General features: G+C 41.7%; 1 protein-coding gene across 3 annotated transcripts in view; it reads left to right on the forward strand.

Annotated features, from left to right (window-relative positions):
• The window catches only part of rev1 (REV1 DNA directed polymerase), a 136,274-nt gene that overhangs the window by 39,159 nt on the left and 73,009 nt on the right, over positions 1-24,106 (forward strand). For all 3 annotated transcript variants that reach the window (XM_041199005.1, XM_041199006.1, XM_041199007.1), the window contains 3 exons: positions 210-364; positions 15,680-15,799; positions 22,793-23,013. In XM_041199005.1, coding sequence (XP_041054939.1) covers positions 210-364; positions 15,680-15,799; positions 22,793-23,013 — 496 coding nt within the window. The remainder of the gene's footprint in view (positions 1-209; positions 365-15,679; positions 15,800-22,792; positions 23,014-24,106) is intronic.

Below are 24,106 nucleotides of genomic sequence, written 5' to 3' on the forward strand. Positions count from 1 at the left end.
CCAAATTTGTTTCATTTAATACACCTACATCTGACAATGAAAATAAGCTTTCATCCCATCTCTCTAGTCTGGATTACAGCTTGGATCCCAGCATTGAAAAAACAGTATGCCATCCTTCTGTAGCCTCTTACTCTGCCTTTCAAAAACTAACCACTGTAGTATGTTTAAGACAATATGCAATAACTCACTTCTCTTGTCTTTGCATTTAGCTATACTTATGATATTGAAGCTGTCAGCTGTGATGAAGCTCTTGTAGATGTGACAGCAATTTGTGCAGAAACTGGGCTAACACCCGATGAGATAGCAACTGTTATTCGCTCTGAAATCAAAGAAAAAACAAAATGCACTGCATCAGTTGGAATGGGTATGTAGCTAAGCAAAGAAATTGCACCTTTAAATTACATGTTATATATATATTTATAGCGTTTTCATTTCAGAGCGGCTGCAGGACATGCTTTTAGTGGAGGGTGAACAGCCAGAGGTTGTGGTCCACATTGGGACCACTGACATAGGTAGGAAAAGGGATGAGGTCCTGAAAGCAGATTTTAGGTAGTTAGGAAGGGAATTAAAAGCACGACCTCAAGAGCAGTAATCTCAGAATTATTCACAGTGCCACGTGCTAGTGAGCATAAAAATAGGAAGATGGAGCAATTCAACACTTGGCTGGAGAAATGGAGTAGGAGGGAGGGCTTTAGATTTCTGAGGCATTGGGATCAGTTCTGGGGCAGATGAGATCTGTACAGGAAGGACGGATTACACCTTAACAGGACTGGGACTAATGTCCATGCAGAGAGGTTTGCTGATGCTGGTGGGGAGGGTTTAAACTAATTGGCAGGGGGATGGGAACCTGAGGGGAAATTCAGAGTGCAGAGGAGAAAAACTGGCAGTGGGAAGTACTGAAGTATCAACTGGTAACGATATATCAGAGAGTAGATTCAAGATAGATAGAATACTTGGAAAGTTTGATAGAATTAGAGTAGGCAATAGTAAGTCATTAGATGGGGTCAGAATAAGGGGGAAAGTAAAACAACCTAAATCAGGGCTAATGTGCATGTATGTCAACACATGGTGTGTGGTTAATAAGATTGGTGAACTACAGGCACAAGTTAACAAATGGAATTACAATATTATTGCTATAACAGCGAGTTGGCTCAAAGAAGGGCAGGACTGGGCTTTAAATATTCCTGGGTGCAAGGTGTTTAGAGACAGGAAAGGAAGAAAAGTCGGGGGGAGTGGCATTATTGAATAAAGATGGCATTACAGTACTGGAGAAAGAGAGGGTGTTCCAGAGGGGTCAAGGATGGAATCTCTCTTGCTAGAGGTAAGGAATGAAAAAGGTGCAATAGCATTGATTGCTGCAGTATATAGCCCACTTACTCGTGAAAGGGATATGGAGAAACAAATTTGCAAATAAATTACAGAAAGGTGCAAGAAATACAGAGTAATCATAATGGGAGACTTCAATTATCCAAATATATACTGGGATAGGAATAGTACAAAAGGACAAGAGGGGTGAGAGTTCCTGGAATGTCTTCTGCAGCAGTATGTTTCCAGTCCAACAAAAGGGCATGTACTTTTGGACCTGGTTCTGGGGAATGAGTTGGCCCAAGTGGATCAAATATCAGTGGTAGAGCTTCTAGGGGACAGTGACCATTGTATCATAAGATTTAGGTTAATCATGGAAAAGGACAGGGAACAATCCAGAGCAGGGATAATTGGGGGAAAGCCAACATCAATGGGATAAGAATGCACCTGAGTCGAGTGAGTTGGAATCAAATGTTGGCAGAAAAGTGGCTGAACAATGGGCCACCTTCAAAGGAAAAGGTATTGCAGGCAATGTCAAAGTATATTCTCTTGAAGTGGAAAGGTGGGACAAATGAACCCAGAGCGCCCTGGATGACGAGATAGAGGTAAAGGTGAAAAGCAAGAAGTGCACGTACTACAGATGTCAGGTAGAAAATAAAATGGAGAATCAGGCTGAATATAGAAGAACCAGAGGGGAAGTGAAGAAACTAGTAAGAAAAGCAAGGAGAAAGCATGAAAAGAGGCTGACATTGAACATAAAAGGGAATCCCAAGATCTTCTATAAGCATGTAAATAATAAAAAGGTGGTAAAAGAAAGAGCAGGGTCAGTTATGGACAAAAAAGGGGATTTGCATGTGGAGGCTGGAGAAATGGCAGAGGTGTTGAATGAGTACTTTGCATTGTCTTTACAAAGAAAGAAGATGCTAACCAGGCCGAGGTGAGAGAGGAGGTAACTGGTACGCTAGAAAACCTTGCAACTGAGAGGAAGGAATTGTTAGAAAGGCTGTCTTTATTTAAAATAGATAAGGCACCAGGACTGGATGAGATGCATCCAAGGGTACTGGGGGAAGTGAGAGTGGAAACTGCAGAGACACTAGTGATAATCCTCCAGTCTCCCTTAGACACAGGGGAAGTGCCAAAGGACTGGAGAATTAAGAACATTAGGCCCTTATTCAAAAAGAGGTGCAAGGATAAAGCCAGCAGCTACAGACAAGTCATTTTGACCTCAGTGGTAGGGAAACTTCTGGAAACTATAGTACAGGATAAAATCAATAGTCACTTAGACAAGTGCAGGGCAATTAAGATAAAGCAAAAAACTGCGGATGCCGGAAATCCAAAACAAAAATAAAAATACCTGGAAAAACTCAGCAGGTCTGGCAGCATCTGCGGAGAGGAACACAGTTAATGTTTCGAATCAGTATGACTCTTCAACAGAATAAGTAAAAATAGATGAGAGGTGAAATATAAGCTGGTATAAGGGGGGGGTGGGACAAGTAGAGCTGGATAGAGGGCCAGTGATAGGTGGAGATAGCCAAAAGATGTCTTGGACAAAAGGACAAAGAGATGTTGAAGGTGGTGATATTATCTAAGGAATGTGCTAATTGAGGGTAGAAAGCAGGACAAGCAAGGTACAGAAGGAATCAAAAAAGGCTAAAAGGATGGAAACAATGGATGGAAATACATTAAAAAATAATGGAAATAGTTGGGAAAAGAAAAATCTATATATATTATTGGAAAAAAGGCGGGGGGATCGGAAAGGGGGTGGGGATGGAGGAGACAGTTCATGATCTAAAATTGTTGAACTCAATATTCAGTCCGGAAGGCTGTAAAGTGCCTAGTCAGAAGATGAGGTGCTGTTTCTCCAGTTTGCGTTGAGCTTCACTGGAACAATGCAGCAGGCCAAGGACAGACATGTGGGCATGAGAGCAGGGTGGAGTGTTGAAATGGCAAGCGACAGAGGTCTGGGTAATGCTTGCGGACAGACAAAAGGTGTTCTGCAAACAGTCACCCAGTCTGCGTTTGGTCTCTCCAATGTAGAGGAAACCGCATTGGGAGCAACGAATGCAGTAGACTAAATTGAGGGAAGTGCAAGTGAAATGCTGCTTCGCTTGAAAGGAGTGTTTGGGCCCTTGGACGGTGAGGAAAGGGGAAGTAAAGGGGCAGGTGTTGCACCTTCTGCGGTTGCATGGTAAGGTGCCGTGGGAGTGGGTTGAAGTGTAGGGGGTGATTGAGGAGTGGACCAGGATGTCCCGGAGGGATTAAGTGAACTCCTCCAAATAAAAGATGTGGCTATGGGTACCTGCATGGGCCCCAGCTATGCTTGTCTCTTTATGGGGTATCTGGAACATTCCTTGTTCCAGTCCTACTCCGGCCCCCCCCCCACAGCTCTTTCTCCGGTACATCGATGATTACTTCGGTGCTGCTTCATGCTCTCATCTGGACCTGGAAAATTTTATTAATTTTGCTTCCAATTTCCACCCCTCCATCATTTTCAACTGGTCCATCTCTGACATTTCCCTTCCCTTCCTTGACCTCTGTCTCAATTTCTGGTGACAGACTGGCCACCAATATCCATTACAAGCCTACCGACTCCCACAGCTACCTTGACTACAGCTCCTCACACCCCACTTCCTGTAAGGACTCCATCCCATTCTCCCAGTTCCTACGCCTCCGTCGCATCTGTTCTGATGATGCCACTTTCAAAAACAGTTCCTCTGACGTCTTCCTTCTTCCTTAACTAAGGTTTTCCACCCATGGTGGTTGACAGGGCCCTCAACCACAGGGCCCATCTCCCATGCATCCATCCTCACACCTTCCTCTCCCTCCCAGAAACATGATAGGGTCCCCCTCGTCCTCACTTATCATCCCAGCCTCCGCATGCAAAGGATAATCCTCTGCCATTTCCGCCAACTCCAGCATGATGCCACCATCAAACACATCTTCCCTTCACCGCCCCCACTGGTGGCATTCCACAGGGATCGTTCCCTCCGGGACATCCTGGTCCACTCCTCCATCACCCCCTACACTTCAACCCACTCCCACGGCACCTTCCCATGCAACCGCAGAAGGTGCAACGCCTGCCCCTTTACTTCCCCTCTCCTCACCGTCCAAGGGCCCAAACACTCCTTTCAAGTGAAGCAGCATTTCACTTGCACTTCCCTCAATTTAGTCTACTGCATTCGTTGCTCCCAGTGCGGTTTCCTCTACCTTGGAGAGACCAAACGCAGACTGGGTGACAGCTTTGCAGAACACCTTTGATCTGTCTGCAAGCATGACCCAGACCTCCCTATCGCTTGCAATTTCAACACTCCACCCTGCTCTCATGCCCACACGTCCATCCTTGGCCTGCTGCATGGTTCCAGTGAAGCTCAACGCAAACTGGAGAAACAGCACCTCATCTTCTGACTAGGCACTTTACAGCCTTCTGGACTGAATATTGAGTTCAACAATTTTAGATCATGAACTCTCTCCTCCATCCCCACCCCCTTTCCGATCCCCTCCTTTTTTCCCAATAATTTATATAGATTTTTCTTTTTCCACCTGTTTTCATTATTTTTAAATGTATTTCCATCCATTGTTTTATCTCTACCTTTTAGCCTTTTTCGATTCCTTCACCCCCCCCAAGGGCTATCTGTACCTTGCTTGTCCTGCTTTCTGCCCTTAATTAGCATTCCTTAGATAATATCACCACCTTCAACACCTCTTTGTCCTTTTGTCGATGACATCTTTTGGCTATCTCCACCTATCACTGGCCCTCTATCCAGCTCTACTTGTCCCACCCCCCCTTAAACCAGCTTATATTTCACCTCTCTTCTATTTTTCCTTAGTTCTGTTAAAGAGTCATACGGACTCGAAATGTTAACTGTGTTCCTCTCTGCAGATGCTGCCAGACCTGCTGAGTTTTTCCAGGTATTTTTATTTTTGTGCAGGGCAATTAAGGAAAGCCAGCATGGATTCATCAAGGGAAAATCATGTTTCACTAACTTGCTGGAGCTTTTTGAGGAGGTAACAGAGAAGGTTGATAAGGGAAACATTGTTGATGTGATGTATATGGATTTTCAAAGGACATTTGATACAGTGCCACACAACAGACTCATGAGCCAGATTCTAGGTCATGGAATAAAAGGAAAAGTAGGCACTTGGATAAGAAGTTGGTTGAGTGACAGGAAACAGAGTAGTGATAAATTGTTGTTTTTCAGATTGGAGGAAGGTTTGTAGTGGAGTTGACTAGGGGTCAGTGTTGGGACCCTTGCTTTTCCTGATACATATTAATGACACATTAATAATGTGGTGTGCAGAGCATGATTTCAAAATTTGCAGATGATACAAAGATTGGAAATGTTGTCAACTGTGATGGGGATAGTCTTGAACATCAAAAGGACATAGACATGTTGGTGGATTGAGCAGACAAGTGACATGAAATTCAATGTAGAAAAGTTTGAGGTGATCCATTTTAGCAGGAAAGATATGAAAAATAATGGGAGAGCCTCCAAAGGAGACACTGAAACAGAGGGTATATATATATATATAATATATATATATATAAACATAGGTGATTGAAGATGGCAGGGCATGTTGAGAGAACAGTTAGTAAAACATATAATATCTTTGGCTTTATTAATAGGGTCATTGAGTACAAGAGTAAAAAGGTCATGTTGAACTTGTATAAAACACTAGTTAGGTCTCATCTAGAGTACTGCATCCAGTTCTGGGTGCCATACTTGAGGAAGGATGTGAAGCATTGAAGAGAGTCCAGAGGAGATTCACATGAATGATTCCAGGGATAAAGAACTGTAGCTTTGAGGTTAGATTGGAGAGGCTGGGACTCTTTTCCCTGGTAAAAAGGAGGCTGAGAGGAGACTTGATAGAGGTATTCAAGACCCTGAGAAGCATGGACAGAGTAAATAGTGATAAACTGTTCCCACTCAAGAGAACATCAATAACTAGAGGTCACAGATTCAAAATAATTGGAAAAAGGAGTAAATGTGTTGTGAGGATTTTTTTTTCTTTAACTGGAGAATGGTTGGAGTCTGGAACAAATTTCTTGAAAGGGTGGTGGAGGCAAGCTTGATCAAGGTTTTTAAAAGGGAATTGGATTACTACCTGAAAGGAAAGAATGTGCAAGGTTACGGGGATACGGCAGGGGAATGGGACTAGATGGAATGCACTGGAGTGCTGCTTTGGGCTGCATTTGAGTGCTTCACTTGAAGTTTGGTGAGCGAGGGAGTTTTAAGGGTTAACTTAATTTAAGGATTAATTTCTATCTACAGTCTAGTCTTTCTTTAAGCAATTAACTAAATGTTGTCTTTTGGGTTGGGAGAAGGTGAGTTTTAGTCCAGCTTTAAAACATTCAGGCTCTGCTTGCAGCTAGATAATTAGTTAACTGGCATAAACAGGTTTTCAGAAGCTAGATTCAGGCAGCATAAAAGCAAGCCATCTACAGTGCTGCTTTATCTGCACTGGAGTGCTGCTTTGGGCTGCATTTGAATGTTTCAATTGGAGTTTGGTGAATGAGGGAGCTCTATGAAGAGGGAAGGAGGTGATCCATTCATTTTCTACCTTTCCTCAGAAAGAAGAGCAGCGGCCTTGGTAAGTAGGACTTGGTGAGTATTTCTACTGTCCTTAATATTCTCTAAACTAGAGGAAATAAAAATAAAGGGAGTAATTTAAGGGTAAGTCATGATGGGGCAGCTTGCACATGGGGAATGCTCCTCCTGTGCAATGTGAGAAGTCAGGGTCACGTCCAATGCCCATGGTGACCATGTGTGCAGGAAGTATCTCCAGCTGCAGCTACTTGAAATCCGTGTTTCAGATCTGGAGCAGGGGCTGGAGTCACTGGGGAGCATCTGCAAGGATGAGACCTTTGTGGATAGCATGTACAGTGAGGTAGCCACACCGTGAGTAAAGAGTGTGCAGGCAGAAAGGGAATGGGTGACCAGCAGACAGAATAAAGGCACTAGGCAGGTAGTGCAGGAGTCCCATGGGTCCATCTCCCTCTTTAACAGATTTTCCATTTTAGATACTGCTGGGGGAGATGGTTTCTCAGGGGAGTGCAGCAAGAGCCAAGTCCATGGCACCACGAGTGGCTCAGCTGCACAGGGGATGGAGGAAAAAAGTAAGAGAGCAATAGTGACAGGGGTTTCTATCATAAGGGGAACAGATGGACATTTCTGCTGCTGCAGGCGTGACACCAGGCTGGTATGTTGCCTACCTGGTGCCAGGTCAGGGACGTCACTGAGTGGCTGCAGGATATTCTGAAGGGGGAGGGTGAACAGCAAGAGGTCATGGTACATGTCAGTACCAACAACATAGGTAAAAAGAGGGATGAGGTCCTGCCGCAGAATATAGGGAGCTAGGAAATAAATTAAAGAGCGGGACCTTAAAGGCAGCAATCTCAGGATTACATCAGTGCCACATGCTAGTGAAATCAGGAATAGACAGGATGAATATGTGGCTGGAGAGATGGTGTAGGAGGGAGGGACTTAGATTTCTGAGACATTGGGATCGATTCTAGGGAAGACGGGACCTGCACAAGCTGGATGTATTGCACCCCAGCAGGACCAGTACCAGTATTCTCATTGGGGTATTTGCTAGTACTGTGGGATAGAGTTTAAACTAGAGTGGCCAGGGGGTGGGAACCTGAGTGGGGAGACACAAGAGAGGGAAGCAAAGTTAGAAATGAGAGACAGAAAAGGAAAAAGCAGAAGTGGAAGGCAGAGGAACCAAGAGCTAGCAGCAAATAAAGCCATAGAACAAAAACAATGTGTAAAAAGACAAGTCTAAAGGCACTGTATTTGAATGCACGGACAATTCGCAATAGGCTAGACGAGTTGACAGTGCAAGTAGATGTAAATGGGTACGACATAATTGCAATTGCAGAGACATGGCTGCAGGGTGACTAAGGCTGGGAATTGAATATCCAAGGGTATTTGATATTTAGGGTAGGCAAAAAGACAAAAGGAGGTGGTGTGGCATTGTTAGTTAAGGATGAAATCAGTGCAGTAGTGAAAGAGGATATTGGCTCAGAAAATTTAGATGTAGAATCAGTCTGAGTGGAGCTAAGAAGCAACAAGGAGTGGAAAACATTAGTGGGAGTTGTACATAGGCCTCCAAACAGTAGTGGTAAGGCAGGGAATGTCATTAAACAATAAATTAGAGATGCATGTAACGGGGTGTTACAGTAATCATGGCTGACTTTAATCTACATATAGACTGGGCAAAGCAAATTGGCAATAATACTGTGGCAGATGAATTCCTGGAATATGTACGAGATGTTTTTATTTAGACCAATACGTCGAGGAACCGACTAGGGGACAGGCTATAGTAAATTTGGCTTTGTGCAATGAGAAGGAGTTAATTAATAATCTTGTATGTTCTTTAGGGAATAGTGACCATAAAATAGATAGAATTCTTCCTTAAGTTGGAAAGTGAAGTAGTCCAATCCAAACTAGGGTCCTAAATCTAAACGAATGAAACTACGACGGTATGAGGCGTGAGTTGGCTAAGATAGATTAGGGAACTTCATTAAAAGGCATAACAGTGGATTGGTAATGACTAATATTTAAGGAACGAACCTATGCATTGCAACAGCTATATATTCCTTTCTAGTGCAAAAACAGAACAGGAAAAGTGGCCCAACCATGGCTAACAAAAGAAATTAAGGATAGTATTAGATCCAAAGAGGAGTGATATAAAGTTGCTAGAAAAAGAAGCAAGCCTGAGAATTGGGAGCAGTTTAGAAATCAGCAAAGGAGGACCAGGAGATTGATCAAGAGGAGAAAAATTGAGTATGAGAGTAAATATGCAAGGAACATAAAATTGGACTGTAAACACGTTTCTAAATATGTAAGAAGAAAAAGATTAGTGAAGACAAATGTAGGTCCCTTACAGTCCGAAACAGGAGAAAGTATAATAAAAAACAAGGATAGGGCAGAGCAATTAAATAAATACTTCAGTTATGCTTTCAGGGAGGAGGACACAAGTAACTTCCCAGAGATAGTAGGGAACCAAAGGTCTAGTCAGAAGAAGGAATTAAAGGAAATTAGTATTACTGAAAAAACAGTGCTGGAGAAATTAATGGGACCGAAAGCTGATAAATCCCTAGGGCCTGATAATCTACATCCCAGGGAATGAAAGGAGGGGGCCATGGAAATAATGGATGCGTTGGTTCTCATCTTCCAAAATTCTGTAGCTTTTGAAACAGTCCCGGCAGATTGCAGGGTGGAAAATGTAACTTCACTGTTTAAAAAAAGAGGGAGGGAATAAACAGAGAATTACAGACCGGTTAGCCTAACATTAATGGTAGGGAAAATGCTAGAGTCTATTATAAAGGATGCGATAACAGGGCACTTCAAAAATATCAACAGGATTTGGCAAAGTCAACATGGATTTATGAAAGGGAGATCATGTTTGACAAACCTACTGGAGTCTTTTGAGGATGTAACTAGTAGAATAGCTAAGGAAGAAGCAGTGGATGTGGTGTATTTGGATCTTCAGAAAGCTTTTGATAAAGTCCCACATAAGAGGTTAGTGTGCAAAATTAAAGCACATGGGATTGGTGGTGATATATTGGCATGGATTGAGAATGGATTAGCAAACAGGAAACATGGGATTGGGGGTAATATATTGGCATGGATTGAGAATTAGCAGACAGAAAACAAAGTAGGAATAAATAGGTCTGTTTTGGAATGGCAGGCGATGACTAGTGGAGTATCACAGGGATCAGCGCTTGAGCCCTAGCTATTCATAATATATATCAAGGATTTAGATGAGGGAGCCAAATATAATTTTCCAAGTTTGCTGATGACACAGAACTAGGTGGGAATGCGAACAGTAAGGGGGATGTTAAGAGGCTTCAAGGTGATTCAGACATGTTGAATGAGTGGGCAAATACATGGCAGAAGCAGTATAACATAGATCATTTTGAAGTTATCCACTTTGGTAGGAAAACAGAATGGCAGAGTATTATTTAAATAGTGATAGATTGGGAAATGTTGATGTACAAAGGGACCTGGGTGTCCTTGTACAGCAATCACTGCAAGCAAGCATGCAGGTGCAGCAAGCAGTTAAGAAGGCAAATGGTATGCTGGCCTTCAATGTGAGAGGACTTAAGTACAGGAGCAAGGATGTCTTACTGCAGCTATACAGGGCCTTGGTGAGACCACACCTGGAATATTGTGTGCAGTTTTGGTCTCCTTACCTAAGAAAGGATTTACTTGCCATAGAGGGAGTACAACGAAGGTTCACCAGATTGTTTCCTGGGATGGCAGGATTGTTGTATGAGGAGAAGTTGGGTCGACTAGGCCTATATTCTCTGGAGTTTAGAAGAATAAGAGGAGATCTCGTTGAAGCGTATAAAATTCTGACAGGGATGGACAGACTGGATACAGGGATGATGTTTCCTGTGACTGGGGTTCTAGAACAAGGGGTCACAATCTCAAGATACGGGGTAGGCCATTTAGGACTGAGATGAGGAGAAACTTCTTCACTCACAGAGTGGTGAACCTGTGGAATTCTCTATCACAGAAGGCTGGGGAGGCCAAGTCACTGTTTTTATTTAAGAAGGAAATAGATTTCTAGACTTTAAAGGCATCAAGAGGTATGGGGAGAGAGCAGGCATATGGCGTTGAAATAGAGGATCAGCCGTGATCATATTGAATGGCAAAGCAGGTTCAAAGGACCAAATGACCTATTCCTATTTTTCTATGTTTCTTTTAGAGAGCCATTGCAGACTTGATGAGCTGAATGGCCTCCTTCTGCACTGTAAAGATTCTTTGAAGGCAGGATATATATATATGTACCTAAGAGGGGGTGTACCAAAGCTTCACTAGATTCCAAGTATAAGAGGGGATCTTCAATGAGAAGAGATGGAATAAAATGGGTCTCGAGTTCAGAAGAATTAAACATGTCATTGAAATGTATAAAATTGTCAGAGGGTTTGATGAAGTAGATGCTGAGAGGCTGTTCCTCCTGGCAGAAGGGTCTACAAATAGGGCTCATAGTCTCAATATAAGGAGACGGCTGTTTAGGACTGAGATGAGAAATTTTGTCAATCAGGCATTGGTGAAACTTTAGAGTTCTGTACTCCAGAGAGCTGTGGACGCTCAATCAATGAGCATACTCAAGACTGAGATGCCTGATTTTTAGGCACAAAATCAAGAGATGTGAAGATATGACAAGAAAGATTTTATTTTATTTGTTCACAAGATGTGGGCATCACTGGCAAGGCCAGCATTTATTGTCCATCCCTTAATGCCCTTGAGAAGGTGGTGGTGAGCTGCCTCCTTGAAACTCTGCATTGGTGCAGTGTAAGTAGACACACATCACTGTTAGATAGGGCATTCCAGGATTTCGACCTAGCGTAAAAGAAGGAATAGCAATATAATTCCAAGTCAGGATGGTGTATGACTTCGAGCGGAGCTTGTAGATGATGGTGTTCCCCTGTGCCAGATGTCCTTGTTCTTCAAGGTGATAAAGGTCATGCGGTTGGCAGATGCTGTCGAAAAGCTTTGGCGAGTTGCAGCATGCATCATGTGGATGGTACACACTGCAGCTCAGTCATATTTGCTGGAAGTCAATCATTTCAGTCCCAGAACATCACGGCAGTAGCCCCTCAGGATAGTGCCCTTGGTCCAACCATTTGTAACTGTTTCATCAATGACTTTTCTTTCTTTATAAGAGAAGCTCGCTGATGATTACACAGTATTCAATTCCATTCCTAGCTCCCTTGGCGGAACCCAATCTCAGCACCGACGTACAGATTATTGGTGTGTAAATTACCCACAATAGCACTGTTGATAACACCTTCCATCAATTTACTGATTGACAGTAGATTGATGGGGTGGTTATCAGCCAGGTTAGATTTGTCCAGGTTTTTGTGAAGAGGACATACTTGGGTAATTTTCCACTTTGTTGGCTGAATGCCAGTATTGTAGCTGTACTGGAATGCTTGAGTAGAGGCACTGCACTTTCTGGATCACTTCTTTTCTACAATCAGGATCTAGTTGGGGTCCATAGCCTTTTCTGCATCTAATGCCCTCAGCAGTTCCTTGGTGCCATGTGGTGTGAATCAAATTAGCTAATGACTGGCATCTGCGATGCTGGGGCAATCAGAAGGAGGCCAAGATGGATCATTCACTTAGCACTTTTGGCTGAAACTTGTGACAGATGCTCTACCCTTGCCTTTTGCACTGACATTCTGGGTTCCACTGCCATTGAGGATGTAGACGTTCTTGGAGCTACCTCCTCCAAATAGCTATTTGATTGTCCACCATTCATAACTGAAGTTGATACACTGCACTTTGATCTGATCCAATGGCCGTGTGATCACATGTTGCTTCTGCTGTTAGCAATCCTGTAGTCCTCTGTTCTAGCTTCATCAAGTTGGTACCTTGTTTGGTATGCCTGGTGCTGTTTCTGACATGTTCTAAACTGCTCATTGAACCAGGCTGATCCCTTGCTTCATACTAATGGTACATTGAGGGATATCCTGGGCCAGGAAATTACAGATTGTGATTGAAGTAGTTCTTCTGCTGCTGATGGCCCACAGCACCTCCATGAATTCCCAGCTTTGAGCTGCCAGATGTGCTCTGAATCTGTTGCATTTAGAACAGTGATAGTGCCACAGAACATGATAGAGGGTGCCCTGAGTGTGGAGATGGAACTTCAACTCCACAAGGATTGTGCGATGATCACTCCTAATGTAATGGAGCGATGCATCTGCAACAGGTAGATTGACGAAGATAAGGTCAAGTAAGCTTTTTCCTTATGTTGTTTCTCTCAGTACCTACCACAGACCCAGCCTGGCAGCCATGTCTGTCAGGACATAGCCAGCTCAGTCAATAGTGGTACTAATGAGCCACTCCTGGTGATAGACATTGAAGTCCCTTACCCATAGTATACTCTGTGCCCAGCGACCCCCAGTGCTGCTTCCAAGCAGTGTTCATCATGGAGCAGTACTGATTGATCATCTGAGAAGGTGGTAGGTGATAACAGCCGAAAGTTTCCTTGTCCATCCTAGACCTGATGCCATGAGGTCTAGACTCAATATTGAAGACCCTCAGGGCCACTCGGTCTTGACTGTATACCACTGTGTTGCCACCTCTGGCGGTCTATCCTGCCAGCGGAACCAGTCTTTTAGCTGTTACTTGACTAGTCTGTGGCACACATGCTCAAAAATTAGCAAGGAAAATTTTGCCAGATCACCTGGGCTGGATGCACATTTACCGTGTTCAGTGCCTAGGTTGATGTCAGGTGATCTGTTCAGTTTTATTCTTATACTTCGTAGCATTTTGATACAACTGATAGCTTGCTCAGCCATTTCAGAGGGAAGTTCAGAGTCAACCACATGGATAGGAATCAGAAAGGGAGGAAACGGGATAAGGATGGAAGATTTCTTTCCCTGACGGACTATAGTGAAACAGATGTGTTTTTACGGCCATCCAGTACTTTCATGGTCACTATTTACTGAATTAGCTTTTTATTCAGATTTACGTAATTAGCTGTATTATTCTAGATACTAAAGATATCAATGGATATGGGTATAGTGTGGGAAAATGGCATTGAGGTAGAATATCAGCCATGACCTAATTGAATCGTGGAGCAGGCTCAAGGGGCCAAATGGCCACTCCTGCTCCTTTGTTCCTAACTGAGTTTAAATTCCCCTGCTGTCATGGGATTTGAACTCATGTCTTTGGTTCATTATTCCAGGCCTGTGGATTGCTGCTGCACTAACATAGTGTAACCACTATGCTGCCATACCCATGACATAGAAGTTCAGCCATGATCGTACTGAATGGCAAAGCAGGCTTGATAGGCTGCGTGGCCTATCTAGCTGCTATTTCTTATGTTCTTATGGCACTTTGAAATAGTCAGCTGCATGTGTTCTATCTCACATAAAGCCTTATTCAGCCATCACTCTTGCGTTTGCTGACTTGCATTCCTCCAACATCTCAAATTTAAAATTCCCACCCTCATGTTCAGTTATCTTCATGGCCTCATCTCTCCTGACCTCTAACCTTCCCCAGCCCTGCAACTCTTCAAGTACTTTGTACTTCTCCAACTCTAGCCTTTTGCACATTCTTCCAACTTTCAACCCATCATTTACAGCTGTATCCTCCACTGTCCGGGCCCTAAGCTCTGCAACTCTCCTCTTAAATCTCACTTTTTCTGTTATTTGGAGTTTATGGGGATTGTTAAATGCTTTGCAAATCATAAAAAAACTGAACAGCATAATTGCTGTAAAAATTTTACAGTTCAGTTAGTCACATTTTGAAGATATAATCTACTTGTTGCTAACAGTGGACACATGGCTATGTCCATTTATCAATTCTTCCATGAATGCTAGCTTGTCATTTCAGTAACTTAAAAGTATGAAATAAATTATTTTTTATCCAAGATTGCTCCTTTCAAACTAGTATGTTGCAAGTCACCTCTGAACACTGAGGCACAAAGGGTTAAGTTAATTAAACTTGCTTTTAAAAATATCTTTTAAAACTGGTATTCTGGAAACTGTTCCTTATCCAAAGATATACTATTTGTAAACACTAATTTCTCTCTTAAACAACAAAAAGGAAGTTGGATTTTTAACAAACCTGTTGAGTAAGTAGCTGATTCTTTTGGAATGGATGCAAATTTTTATATAAAAAAGCAGAATTATGTTTGTGTACTTGTATCTACAATCAATGGCTTGGTACAAACTCAAGGCACATTCTAACATAGAAATCATTTATTTTAAAATCAGATGTATTGGTCTCACTAGTATATGAGATTTGTAGGTCATAGAATAAGTAATTTCAGCACTGAATAGATTTTACTTTAAATCAAATTTTGTACAATATGCTGTATGTTAGTAATTGTTACATTAAAAATTTGTAATAAATTTTGAAGTTAAACATTTACATTATTCGCCATGTGTTTATGACCTCCATGGGAATGTTTTATTTTTAGTGTTCTATTATGCATTTATGTATGATGATTGTAGCTTTGATTTCTGATCTGTGCTAAGATCTCTGAGCTCAATCATGTGATGGGTTCGACGTTCGAATACATCTCAATTCCCTGGCCCAAAGCTGGGAAGATCAGCCAGATCCTTATTACTACCCACTGACCCATGTTAGAAAGCATTTTGTAGATAACAAGACAGGGTTGGGATTGCTGTGATGTCATGGAGTGGAAAACAATCACTGTCTCAGTTTGAGCATGAAGCATGTGTTACTGGAAGACAACTGAGATCTGTAAAATCGTACTTTCAAAAATGGGATGAAGCCCCAAGGAGAGGAAAGAATGGTGAGAAAATTAGCCAAAAAATGAAGATTTGTAGGAGTTCTGTTTATTGACAAGTACTATAATGTTTCATTGTTGATGTTTTCAATAGGATCAAACATTCTGCTGGCCAGAATGGCCACCCGTAAGGCCAAACCGGATGGGCAGTATTATTTAAAACCAGAGGAAGTGGATGATTTTATCAGAGATCAACTTGTGAGCAATCTACCAGGTAAGCCTGATTGTTTAGTGTAGATAATTTTGACAATTGACTTTGCTTGGAAATGTCATGAATCTTAAAAAGATTACTTGAATTTATATAATGCTTTCCATAACCCAAGGATATCCCAAAGCATTTCATAGCTAATTAAGCATTTTTGTAGTCAATATTTTAATGTTGGAAAATGCAGCAGTTAGTTTGCTGACAACAACAACAACTTACATTTTTATGTGCTTTCATAGTATTAAAACATCCTAGGGCAATTCACAGAAGCACTATCAAACAACTTTGGCATGAGCCACATAAGATATTAGGACAAATGATCATAAACTTGGTACAGTTTCCCTCTGTAGTCCTCCACCAGGGAATTTTCACAGGAGGTGCACAACGAGTCACATTAATTTCAAAAGTTCCAACAGATTTTCCTTGAATGAATCCTTACAGGCTATGGAGATTAATGTTTGTGGAATGTTGTTGCAGTCCTTAATTGTTCTTGGGGAAAAAGGAGTTAGCAAAGGAAGCACGTTGGGATTTATATAGTTGGAATTGTTAGTTATGAACTTTTCAAGCTCGGTCACTTTTGGGCTTAATATACTGCTTAGAAATATTTAATTGTTCATTCAAAATTTTATAGAGGCATGTCAACCTTTTCTTCGGTTCTGGAGACTGTGCCAGCCTAGCGACGTGACCAACTGGGAGACACTATACTCTCACGAGTAATTGTTTGTAACGAAGCGAGCTGCTCGGCGTTGAACTTTCTCAAGGAGGGTAATGTTTTTAGCAGATATATGGGTCTCAAGCGGCTACGCCGTACACTTAAGTGTGGTCTAACCAATGTCTGGTACAGCATTTCCTTTACTGTAGTTTAAGAGTGATGGAAGCTCCATTTCACGAACCAAAGCAATTTGAATGCCCTGGAGGTTGCATGTTGATTTTGTACATTCCACTTTAAATTATTTTGGATGTGGATTCCTAAGTAACAGAATTCTTTAGTAACTTCAAGGGGGGAGTCATGCACTGTGTAGTTGGATACCGATGGGCATCAAGTATTGCTGATTCTGTTACATTTTTCTTCATTCATTTCCCATACGTTGGCCCATTTGACAAGACTATTTAGATCTTCCTGAAGGCCAAGCTCATGTGCTGCTTCAGTATTTTTTTTTAATTCATTTTTTACGGGATGTGGGCGCCGCTGGCTAAGCCAGCATTTATTGCCCATCCCAGTTGCCCATGAGAAGGTGGTGGTGAGCTGCCTTCTTGAACCGCAGCAGGCCCCGTGGTGTAGGTACACCCACAGTGCTGTTAGGGAGGGAGTTCCAGGATTTTGACCCAGTAACAGTGAAGGAACAGCGATATATTGCCAAGTCAGGATGGTAAGTGGCTTGGAGGGGAACTTCCAGATGCTGGTGTTCCCATGCTTCTGCTGCCCTCGTCATTCTAGATGGTAGTGGTCGTGGATTTGGAAGGTGCTGTCTAAGGAGCATTGGTGAGTTTCTGCAGTGCATCTTGTAGATGGTACACACTGCTGCCACTGTTCGTTGGTGGTGGAGGGAGTGAATGTTTGTAGAAGGAGTTGCCAATCAAGCAGGCTGCTTTACCCTGGATGGTGTGAAGCTCCTTGAGTGTTGATGGAACTGCATTCATCCAGGCAAGTGGAGAGTATTCCATCACACCCCTGACTTGTGCCTTGAAGATGGTGGATTGGCTTTGGGGAGTAAGGAAATAAGTTATTCGCCGCAGGATTCCTGGCCTCTGGCTTGCTCTCATAGCCACAGTATTTATATGGCTAGTCCAGTTCAGTTTCTGGTCATTGGTAACCCCCAGGATGTTGATAGAGGGGGATTCAGTAATTGTAATGCCATTGAATGTCAAGGGGTGATGGTTAGAGTCTCTCTTGTTGGAGATGATCATTTCCCGGCACTTGTGTGAGCAAATCTTAGTTGCCACTTAACAGCCCAAGACTGGATCTTGTCCGGGTCTTGCTGCATTTGAACATTGACTGCTTCAGTATTTGAGTCATCTTGAATGGTGCTGAACATTGTGCAATCATCAGTGAACATCCCCACTTCTTCTGACCTTATGATGGAAGGAAGGTCATTGATGAAGCAGCTGAAATAGTTGGCTTGAAATAAGGGCACTGCCCTGCTACCCTGAGGAATTCCTGCAGTGATGTCCTGGAGCTGAGATGCTTGACCTCCAGCAGCCACAACCATCTACCCTTGTGCTAGTTATGACTCCAGCCAGTGGAGCGTTTTCCCCTATAGACTAGACAGTCATCTGCAAAGAGCCTGATCTGACTTGATAATCCATCCTGGATGTTATTTATAAGCCAAGAAACAAGTGTGGACCCTGAACGGTACCTTGGGGCCACGCCGCTTAATACTGGTTTCCAGTTCGAGGATTCCCCATTCACAGTGGCCCTTTGTTGCCATTTAATAAGAAATGTTCTTATCTATTGCTTAGTATTTCCCAGGACTCCATAATGATCTAGTTTGTCCAGGGGCATTTTGTGTGGTAAACGGTTAAAAGCCTTGGAAAATCTAAAATAGATTTTCTATGGTGATGTGATTGTAGTTCAGATTGTGGATGGTAAGGATGAGTTGTGGTTTTGTTGATCTTGCTTTATGAAAGGCATGCTGCTTGTCAATAAGAATGTTTTGCCCTTCAAGATGTCTTATTAGGTGAGTATCAATAACGTGTTCTAGTAATTTACAACAAACACGAGTAAGCAACATAGGTTAGTGGTTTGCTGGACTGGTGCAGGTGTCCTTTCTTGTAAATTAGAGAGACATTTGCTCATAGCAGGTCGATGGATAGTTCTCTTGTTTTTAGGGATTGTTAAAAAAATGTACTGTAACATTGGTGCAAATTCATTGCTGCTGTTTTAAGCCCATGGTTTAGGATGTCATCAGGACTACAAGCTTTAGATGGATTGATGTTATGGAGGAGTTTCTCAACATTTTTTGTTGTAATGACATCAGGTTTTTTTTTGTGAGGCTGCCCTCATACCACAGATTCGTGCTCAGGTGCTCTGATTCCTTCCTTGAAGACGTTCTGAAACTGTGAGCTTAGAACTTCAGCCTTTTCCTTGTCATCCAATAATAACTCATTTCCTACATGCAGAATTGTTGTTCCAATATTATCCCTTATATATAATATAACGCCAAAATTTCCTGGGGTTTTCTGTTATGGCCAGTTTAGTATTTATGCCAGGCGTGTCACATCTCTCTGTTGACCACAGTTTGGTACTGTTCAAACTTAATCCAGGCTTCCTCTTTCTTTGAAGAATCATCATTACACCAAGAATGTTTAGCATGGGTGTATAGTTCCTCCTTCTTACAGACTTTCTTTTGAGACAGCTTGTAAACTATGGAGTACTCCTCTTTCCAGAGTGGATTTGAGTTGGTCTCAGGAGAGTTGTTGTGAAACTGTTTTGTCATCTGTGCAGCTTGGCTCTTAAAGGCATCGGTATTAATACCCTGCCACTGTGATGCTTGGTGGTGCAGTGGTGCCTTGACACAATACTCGCCCATTACTACTGAGTAGTCACTTATCCTGGAATGGAGCCTGACACATCTCATCCATGCAGGATGTGTAACGAGAAGAAGATCCAGTATATTCTCATTTCCATTAGTGTGCATCCAAGTGGTAAAATTGACCATCTGCGTTAACAAGTGGTCATTTACTATATTTATTCACTTTTCCTGAAGTGGGTTTCTTGCACAGTGGGGGCTGTCATAATCCCAAGAAAGATCAGGGACATTAAAATCCCCACAATGTGATGGAGGGTGATGGTGCTGTATTACAAAGTGTTGTTAGGCTAGCATCTAGGTCATTTAGTGAATCCTTGGGGGTGTTGGGTTTCTGATAGTAAGCTCCAACAAAAAAACCTCCCCCTTGGTGGGTCATTTGGAACCATACTAATTCCGCATCTATTGCGGACAAATCGTGCCTCATGAAACTAAGAATTGAGTTCTTGACCGCAATAAAGACTTTTCTGCCTTTAGTAGACCTATCTTTATGATATAAAGTGAAACCTTGTGGAAATATTTCTGCAGTGTGAATATTTTCATCAAGTTTGCTTATAATAACACCATAACTCCAATTAAGCTACTTTCCCTCATTACAATTTATATTTACAATCTTGATAGAGTTTAACCTGGAAGAATTTTGAAGAATAGCTTTGGTTTTCCTGTGATTTGGTATTGTTTGATTGCTGGCCTTGGGCAGATCTGGCTACATGTGATCATCTAAGTTCTGATCCTTTCCATTTGAGTCTTCATGGAGCAACTTGTCTTTTCTGCTGCCTCCATTGCTTCACTTTGGATCGACTTACATTCACCCACCTATCTTCTGTTAGTGTTGAATCCATTGGTGTAACTTCCCTTGTATATACCTTGGCTGGTGGTATATTTGACTTGTAGGATAGTGATAGGCAATCAAATCTATTCCTAGTATATGGTCCATGTATTCAAATTATCACACGCATGACATGCAGCATCTTTGTATGTAATATATGACAGTATTTCATCCAATACTCCCAAACAATTGTTATATTGCGCCACCTTGAGCAACTGGAGCACTTGATGTAGTTTGTTTTACAGGCATAATTACAGAGTCCACAAGGTCGCTTAACTTTGTGAGCACCGTTTAATGCCTGGATGTGTAATTTCAATTGGTGCAGGATTAACAATGTCTTCAGTTAACAAGCCAGCTGGGATAAAGAGGAGCAATTTACCATGAGGGTAGCCCAAAAATGTGGCCTTGCTGTGCTTTAGGGCTTGTTCTAGTTTTACTTTGTTAACAATTAATAAGACAGGATATGAACGGTAAGGTCACTGCTAGCATTGTGATTCATGCCTTGGACTGGAGTGACATATGTTTGAAGAATGGCAGAATCCTATGATAATTTTTATTGAATGTCCCAAGTTTTCCAGGCAGCGGCATAGGTTCAAACTGGTGAGAACAAAAAGACACAAGGGGCGAATCGTGTTTTGTACTTGGAGCCTGTACAGACTGTACAGATAAAAAAAATTTAAATAAGAACACCAAGAGTCTAGCACAGATCAATAATGAATCAATTTTAATTTGTAAAACTAAGTTAAAATACATTAAAAGTCCTGGAGTAGTTACAAAATGTAAAAAAAAAAAAATTTTTTTAATTCAGATCTACCAAAATCATGTTAAAATGCAATAAAAAGTCACCCACCCTTTCCCCGCCCACGCACCCCACCCCCTCGCGCCCTCCCTCCCTCTGATGTCTACAGAAGCTGCGACCTTGCAAAAAGGTAGATTTTAAGGATTTTTTTGAGGGAGGTATAGAGACAGTTAAGTTTAGGGAAAGAATTCCAGACCTTAGGTCCTTGCAGCTGGGAATCCACAAGAAGCCAGAATTGGAGGAATGCAGAGATAGTTAGAAGGTTATAGAGCTGAAGGTAGTTACAGAGATAAGGAGGGCAAGACCTTGGAAAGATTTGTAATCAACGAGAACTTTAAAATTGAGCTACTGCACTGTCATGAAGCAGTGTAAGTCAGTGAACAAAGGAGTAATGAGGGAATGGGACTTGATGTGAGATAGGATATGAGCAACAGAGTTTCAGATGGCATCCAGTTTGTGGAGGCTAGAAAATGGGTGGGCAGCCAGGAGTGCATTGGAATGGTAAATTCAGAGGTAATAAAGTCATGAATGAAGGGAGGTTTCAGCAGTTGATAAGCTGAGGCAGGGAATGAAGTTGCAAAGATATTTGTAGAGGGTCTTGGTGATGGAATGGTTGGAAGCTCACCACAGAGTCAAATCCAACATCATGGTTGCGTATGGCTTGGCTCACCTTCAGGCAGTTGCCAAGGATAAGGATGGAGTGGGTACCCAGAGAATGGCAAAGCCCCGCAATCTGCATTGAGTTAAATAAGAGTACCATATTAGCGCTGAGTACTATATTATTCCATTGTTGATGCATTCAAAACGATCAAGAGAGATCTAGAATTGTGAATTTAAAAATTAAAAAACTAACCTAATTTACACATTGCATTTTCATTTACAGTAATGTTGCCCTTTAATTAGAGGAAGAAGAATATGGCCTTAATTCAACACACAATGTGATTTATAGGCAAAAACTGTATGTACTCATAGAATCACAACATGATAGCACAGAAACTGGTCACTCAGCCCTTGCAGTGCTGATTTTCTCCACATGAGGTACCCAGTGTAATCCCACTCTCCTACTAACTCCCTATATCATTTAATATTCTGCCTTGCCCATCAGCTTATGCCAGTTTACTAGACCCAATTCAATTTTTCTGCTCATTAGAATTTTCTGGTGAGAAAGTAACAGGCAGCTTATTTAAAAAGAAATGATTGAACTTTAAACAATTGAATTTTAGGACAGTCAATATACAAATAAGTAGTCAAACATTCAACTTAACAGTTTATACAGGATGGCATTGACTGATAACTTATTCTGAGAAATTTGGCATGATAAAATATTGGTTATTCCCTAGTTATAAATTCTAACTATATGCCTTACATCCAGTGTTTTTTTTAGTGACAACGGAATATGTGGTCACATGTCTAAGGCCTTCTTATTAATAGCCTAGATCTTTTACATGTTAGATGGAAGATTCTCAACTTGGATACACCTTCACGATGAATAATCAGATACTAAGATTTTTTTAAAGTGTGAAGAGTAAGTCAAGTATATGATTTACTTTTTTTGATTGCTTTTACGTAATGCTGTTCAAATTATTGAAGTTACCCTGAGGCTGTGTTAATTCCTGACTTATTTTTATATTAATTAAAAATTGAGTGTGAATATTTACATTTTTGGCAAAAATGATCAGGAGGTGAGAAAAAAGGTCAATCTAGCATGTACCATAAATAATTTCTTTGTTTGAAGAAGGAGCAAAATGCCTGGCAAGTTCTGAAGTATCATATTAAGCACTCTTATCGTCATCATTTCACTCTCCCTGCTCGTGTTAAATTTACATTGCTGCTTGTCTTGTATTTAGGAGTTGGAAGGACATTAGAATACAGAATGGCATCCATTGGTGTTAAAACCTGTGGAGAACTTCAACAGATTTTGATGCCAACGCTTCAAAAGGAATTTGGGCCCAAAACGGGCCAAATGCTTTACAGATTCTGCCGTGGTCTAGACGATAGGCCAGTTAGAACAGAGAAGGAGCGAAAATCTGTATCTGCGGAGATCAACTATGGTATCCGGTTCAATCAGGTAAGGTATTGGTAATATTAGTCACATTCAAGTAATCACATGAATAGTATTGTATATTTGCACATCAACCTTGAGTTTCATTCCATTCCAATTAAATGATTTGTAAACAATCTGGTTGCAAAACTGCATTGTCTAAACTAAGCATAGTAGATGAAAGGATGATATCTACTAGCTGAAATGAGAAAATGTAACCCATTCGAGCACTTTTTTTCTTTCTGTTAGTGTAGGGACACTGGTACTTTGAGAATTTCCCATTTTCTTTTCCATTAGGAAACATAAGACCTGTACATGCTCTGTTTGTGTAATTACATAGCTGAAATCAGAAGCTCATCAGATTAGAATCTTAATATTGGGCTTTTCCTGAATAATTAAATTACATTAGAGAATAAAGCATGGAATAGCTCAAAGATAGTCTGGGATCTGTAGCATGATTCTGATGGTTAGCTGCTGATCCTTCTTTTAAAGGTCGCTGCTCAATTACATCCTTTAGTACTGCAGTACTTTTTGCTACTCATTCATGGGATGGATACCAGCACATCAGGGGTCAGTGAAGACTGCGAGCATCAATGAAATTAACCGAGAAGAGATTGAAATGGTACGGTGATCTGTTCTGGAGAGAGAGGCAAAAGTGGGGAGGCGAGTGATGGAAATGAGACTGCCAGGAAGAAGGCGAAAGAGGAAGGCCTAAAACCAAATGGAAAGATGCGGTAGTGAGAGATTTAAATGCAGTGGGATTGGAAGAGGGACGGGTGACTGACAGGCGGAACAGAGAAGGGTGATCCTTGGCCTTATTACGATCCATGGCCTCACCCCTCTGTATCTCTGTAATCTCTTTCAGCCCCACAATCCTCCAAGATAGCTGCGCTCATCTAATTGCGACCATACATTCTTGTGCATTCCTGATTTTAATTGCTGCGCCATTGGTGGACTTGCCAACAACTGCTTGGGCCCTGAACTCTGGAATTTTTCCCTAAACCTCTCCACCTTCCTACTGTTCTTTCTCTCCTTTCAGACACTCGTTAAAATCTACCTTTTTGACCAAGCTTTTCCCATCCGCCCAAAAAGCTTCATGTGTCTTGGTGTCAATTTTGCT

The sequence above is a fragment of the Carcharodon carcharias genome, chromosome 11 (genome assembly GCF_017639515.1).
Source record: "Carcharodon carcharias isolate sCarCar2 chromosome 11, sCarCar2.pri, whole genome shotgun sequence".
In the NCBI taxonomy this organism is placed as follows: Eukaryota; Metazoa; Chordata; class Chondrichthyes; order Lamniformes; family Lamnidae; genus Carcharodon; species Carcharodon carcharias.